The sequence below is a fragment of the Malania oleifera genome, chromosome 11 (assembly GCF_029873635.1).
Source record: "Malania oleifera isolate guangnan ecotype guangnan chromosome 11, ASM2987363v1, whole genome shotgun sequence".
Classification (NCBI taxonomy): Eukaryota; Viridiplantae; Streptophyta; class Magnoliopsida; order Santalales; family Ximeniaceae; genus Malania; species Malania oleifera.
Window position 1 is genome coordinate 44,603,081 of NC_080427.1, and position 5,835 is coordinate 44,608,915.

General features: G+C 42.2%; 1 protein-coding gene across 1 annotated transcript; it reads left to right on the top strand.

Annotated features, from left to right (window-relative positions):
- The first annotated feature begins 272 nt into the window (after nucleotides 1–272).
- LOC131167492 (LRR receptor-like serine/threonine-protein kinase RPK2) lies at nucleotides 273–4,792 on the top strand. Its single transcript, XM_058126297.1, has 4 exons — nucleotides 273–365; nucleotides 472–3,503; nucleotides 4,103–4,252; nucleotides 4,381–4,792. Exons 1-2 carry the CDS (start codon nucleotides 273–275, stop codon nucleotides 3,418–3,420), a joined length of 3,042 nt encoding a protein of 1,013 aa, XP_057982280.1. The 3' UTR covers nucleotides 3,421–3,503; nucleotides 4,103–4,252; nucleotides 4,381–4,792.
- The last annotated feature ends 1,043 nt before the right edge of the window (nucleotides 4,793–5,835 follow it).

The window sequence follows — 5,835 nt, forward strand, 5'->3', positions numbered from 1 at the left end:
TATTTTATTTCACAAAAATAAAAAAATAAAATACAGCAGATCATCCGAGAGAGAGAGAGGAGGAAACGATGATCTTGTATTTTATTTTATTTTACATTTTTTGTATTTTCACACATTCAATCTTGTATTTTTCTCCCGCCGGAGAATCTCCTTCGTTTTCCCCACCGTCGTATCGGCCGGGGCTCCCTGTTTCTTCCTTCAACGCCTCTCTTTCTCTCTCCCGCCTCCGCAACATTCTAACAATGGCGCCTCTCTGTTTCCTCCTCTTCTCCATGGCGTTCGGCTTCTCGGAACAGGCCACCTCCGTCTCTACAGACGCAATGTCGCTTCTCAGCTTCAAGAGCTCCGTTTCTCTGACCATTGCCGTTATCCGGTGCATTCCCGCACCGACCACTGCTTTGCTCGGCGTAACTGCAATCTTCTCCGGCAGGGTTGTTCGCAGCTCAACATCGCGGAACCCAGAGCTTATAGTTCGCCTTCACCCCGTTGAAGGGACCAAACAATAGTTTCCCCTCCGTTCTCGCTGGAACCCTCACGGCTTCCGTCGGAAATCTCACTGAGCTCCAGACCTTGTCCCTCCCTCACAATGCGTTCTCCGGTGAGATCCCGCCGGAGCTCGGAAAGCTGCGGCTGTTGGAGGTTCTCGAACTTCAAGGAAATAACTTCTCCGGGTGTATTCCGGCGCAGATAAGCCTTTTATCTTCGCTGCGCGTGCTTAATTTATCCTACAACGCGCTCTCCGGTTCGATTCCGGATAAACTAATAGGTTACGGAAAAGTCAGAGTCATCGATCTATCAAACAACCACCTTTCCAGTGGAATTAAAGTTGAAAAGATGACCGAGTGCAAGTTTCTCACTCACCTGAAGCTTTCTCATAACTTACTAATCAACAACATTCCGAGGGAGATCGGAAAATGCCGGAACCTGAAGACTCTCCTGCTCGACGGGAATGTTCTAGAAGGACGGATTCCGGCGGAAATTGGTAAAATTTCGGAACTTCGAGTTCTAGATGTTTCTAGGAACAGTCTCACTAATAGGATCCCAAAGGAGCTATCCAATTGCAAGAGGCTCTCCGTTATAGTTCTGACTAATTTGGTAGATTTAAGTTCTGAAAATATCTTGGATGATTCCAGAGGAGAATTTAATGCTTATGTGGGAGGTGTTCCATCTGAGGTATTGTTGCTCCCAAATCTGCAGATTTTTTGGGCACCAAGAGCAAATCTTGGAGGAAAGTTGCCTAGTAATTGGAGCAATTTGTGCTCTTTGAGGGTACTCAACCTGGGTCAGAATTATTTTACTGGCGTGGTGCCACAAAAATTGGGAATGTGTAAAAATCTTACTTTCCTGGATTTGAGTTCAAATGATTTGCGGGGATACCTTCATCCCCAGTTAAGGGTTCCCTGCATGGTGTACTTCAACATCAGCCGGAATTCCATAACTGGCATTCTTCCTGCGTTTGAAAATGGTAGCTGCGGTAGTGGCATGATCTCGTATGGGAAGGGTTCTAATTCTCTAGATGAGGAAGATATTCAGCACTCATACAACAACATTCCTGTTTGGGATTCTCAGATGAGTTCCCTTTTTAAACCAATGTTGGGTGAGAAGTTTGCACTTGTTCATGATTTGAGTTGGAATAGATTCTTTGGTTCTTTACCTTTGTTCTCGTTAGGAGACCAGCTCTTGGGAACTAACCATAAATCCTCCTATAGATTAGTACTGAACAATAATGTGTTCAATGGGTCTCTTCCCCATGAGCTAGTTTCAAACTGTAATGACTTGAAGAGCTTTTCAGTTAACTTGAGCGCCAACCAGTTATCTGGTGGGGGATTGCCTCTTAACTGTTTAAACCTAAGGGATTTTGAAGCAGCGGACAATCAGATTGATGGGTCAATAGGTCCTGGCATTGGAAACTTGACGACACTTCAGTGTCTCGACATGAGAAACAACAGGCTGTCTGGGTCTCTGCCTGACCAGCTGGGGATGTTGAAGGATCTCAGATGGATTCTTCTTGGAGGAAACAATTTATCGGGGGAAATTTCGACAAAACTCGATCAATTGACTTCTCTTATATTTCTGGATCTGTCTAAAAATGCTCTAACAGGATCTATCCCTGCAAGTTTGACAAATGCTACAAATCTTCAAGTTGTTTTGCTTGATCATAATAGACTTTTCGGGGAAATACCTTCATCTTTCTCGACCCTTTCCAGTCTTACTCAACTGAATGTTTCATTCAATAACCTTTCTGGTCATATACCCCGTCTTCAACACCCAAGCAACTGCAACTGCTTCAAAGGGAACAGATACTTGCACTCGTGCCCAGATGTATACTCAGCTTCTCCAGTGGGGCTTCCAGTCCCACATGGAATTAAGAAACGGCACAATCGGAGTAAATGGAAGTCTTTTGTAATTCCGGTGACAACTTCTGTTTCTGTCATCATCTGTGGTCTTTTAGTGATGGTTCTTTACTATGTCCTTGGTAGGAGAAAGATTAGTAGACTCACTAGTCTAAGAAAGAAAATGGTGGTGACATTTGCTGATGTTCCAACTGAACTGAATTATGATAGCATTGTTAGAGCAACAGGGAATTTTAGCATCCGAAACCTTATCGGTAGAGGTGGCTTTGGGTCCACTTACAAGGCAGAGTTGGTCCCCGGTTTCCTAGTAGCTGTTAAGAGGCTCTCCATAGGTAGGTTTCAAGGATTTGAACAATTTGATGCAGAGATAAGAACACTTGGAAGAATTCGACATAAGAACCTTGTAACTCTTATTGGGCACTATGTGGGAGAAGCCGAGATGTTCTTAATTTACAATTACCTTTCTGGTGGAAATCTTGAAACTTTCATACATCACAGGTCTGAAAAAAATGTGCAGTGGCCAGTGATCCACAAGATTGCCATTGATGTAGCTCAGGCTCTTGCTTATCTTCACTACTCATGTGTTCCTCGGATTGTTCATCGGGACATCAAACCTAGCAACATTCTGCTTGATGAGGAGCTTAACGCCTATCTTTCAGACTTCGGATTAGCCCGGCTTCTGGAAGTTTCTGAAACCCATGCCACTACAGATGTAGCCGGCACATTTGGTTATGTGGCTCCGGAGTATGCAACCACCTGTAGGGTCTCTGACAAGTCAGATGTTTATAGCTTTGGTGTTGTGCTCCTAGAATTGATGTCAGGAAAGAAATCCCTCGATCCATCCTTTTCTGAATATGGGAATGGATTCAACATTGTTGCCTGGGCTAAGTTACTGATCAGGGAGGGGCGTTCTTCTGTGCTTTTCCGTACTGAGTTGTGGGAAGCTGGGCCTAGAGAAAATTTAATGGGAATGTTAAGACTTGCATCAGTATGCACTGTTGAGTCACTTGCTATTCGGCCATCAATGAAGCATGTTGTGGAGAAATTGAAACAGTTGAAATCATGATGACCAAATTATGTTGTCTCAAGCCCCATCACTAGACAACCCCGCAACATGCACATTTCTACCATAGGATACTTGAATATGAGGTAAGATCATCTGTATCAAGCCATTCTTTACTTCTTTATGCAAGCATCCTAATGATGCAAGCTAGATTTTCAAATCCAAATTTCAGGAAAAGAAAGTGAGATAGAATTTGGCAGATTTTGGTTTTCTTTTTATTTACCCAATCTTGCTGAATCCAGTTGTTCTAAGGCTAGTGCTCTTATCAGTTTGAAAATGTGGAGAAGATATGGGTGCAACTTAGAGCTGGAAGCCAGACAGTATCTCTCTTATACCATATTGTATACTTGAGTGGCATCAAATTCCAAATACATCTTAACATTATACTTAATTTCTGAATGCATGAAATGAAGTATCAGGGACTTGTTTGTCCTCAGTTTTACATGTTATTAGTTTTCTTTTAAACGTTCAACATATATGCTCTCTTCCCCCTGTTTTTTGGAAAAAGTGGGGGGTGGGCGGGGGGTCGGGATCCTTGCCGTCAAGAAATGAATTGATACTTTCAACTTGAGCTCCATCATATATTATTCACATCCTCAAAAAGAAAAAAGGAACTTGAATTTGTGTGTCAGACAGACACATACACACACAACAGAATTAGTTAATATTGTTTTAATGCCAGCAGGAATACAGCCTAAGGCAGACTGACACCCAGACTTGCTGGTCTTGGTTATTGCTCACCAGATTTCTGAGCATAGTGGTTGTCTACAGATGACCCTGATATAGCATCAGCTTGCCTGGCATCATGGTTCAGTGATCTTTCCTCACAACCAAGGTTGCACACAATTTTCGTTACTTTCATCAGTTTATTGCCGCTCTTCTTTAGTCTTCCTGCTAAAAACTTTAATAATTCACAACCTTTCACTATGTCACCATGTTAATTTATTCACCTAAATTTTGCAGAACCGAGCTGCAGGCTGTTACCCAGTTCCGCATATGATTCATCAACCAGATTTGGGTGTATTAACCAATGGTCATATGAACCTTTGCACCCCAGTGGCAGACAAATTGGGCTGTTGCCTTTGTCATACTAGCTTCCCTGCTTCTTGATTTGCTCGAACAGTTGACATAGCTCAAGAGCTGGCAGTGCACCGCAAGAGTGTCATCAAGGAGCAATTCATTTTGCTTAAGTGTGAAAATCTGTGTCAACACATGCCCCAACAAGAATTTGGAACAGATGGCATTTTTAACACATTATTTAACTTACTGGTGTGTAATTTTAGATATTGTTCGAGTGATGGGCACATGCAATCTCTTTTCTCATAGAAATGTTTTTGGTCAAGAAATTATTGAATCATTCTCTTCCCATGTCTAATGATTAAACTGTTTTGGGCTGGTAGTTAACGAAACTCAGAAGAATTTGAAATTTTATATTTTTGCCTTTTGGATCAAACCTTTAAGACTTCAACATTGTATAATAGTGCATATTTTGAGGAAAATACTAAAGGATGCGGGGCCTGTAATGCCACAGGCTCCACGTGGCAGATGTTCAATGAATGCAGCAGCATGGGCCCCACTTAACACCTGCCGTGTGGGCCCTATATCATCACAGCCCCATACTAAACACCTGTTATATGGGCTCGTGTAATCACTGATCCATTGCATAGCTATACTCAGATTTGGAACATTGCAGATGGTCAATATTCTGAAACTAGTAGGTCACAGTCCTGTTTGCTGGACATTTAACTATGCTAATAAGTGAACCAGGGTGTGGTTCAGGTGGTAGTGCGGGCTGTGAGAGTGCCTTTCACAAGGTCAGGTGTTCAAACTCTCCCAGACTCGTTTCCGCCCCTGGACTCCTGAATTTATCCTCCCTTTGGAGTTGTGGGGTCAACTTCAAATGGCGCAGGATTAGTCACGTGGACCGTAAAACGGACGCGTGGATACCCGGTGCATATTCAAAAAAAAAAAAAAAAAATGTGAAGCTGTTTTGAAAACCTAAAAGCACTTCTGCACTTTCTTGTTTCATTTTGCAGCTTTTCAATCATATATGACTCAATATTTGGAGAGAACTGGAGACTATAAACTTAATATTTGGACGTGCATGTTTGCCCAGATATTGAGGCCAATTTTCATTTAGATCTTAAATATCTGTCACATACAAAATGGCAATTTTCATGTTTTCCACCACATCTCGACTTTTAGGTGATGATAACCTGAACAAAGATAAAATATTTCAAGCTTCTTTGAAGGCAGGGTGCATTGTTTCCAAAAATCTGCATAATGTGTGCATCAGCCTACCTTGTTTCAAAAAACCAATCTATGAAACGATTGTTTGGAAGATGTTCTGTCTGTGGTGAACTTTGGGAGTTTCCTTGTAAGATGTATAACCTTTTTGATCACACAAAACTAAGGGAA

Bases quoted from the DNA above. Each gene is read 5' to 3' on its own strand.
- LOC131167492 (XM_058126297.1), top strand. From the start codon at position 273: ATGGCGTTCGGCTTCTCGGAACAGGCCACCTCCGTCTCTACAGACGCA. The intron at 366-471 runs GTTATCCGGTGC...CAGAGCTTATAG, and splicing joins CCGTTTCTCTGACCATTGCC to TTCGCCTTCACCCCGTTGAA.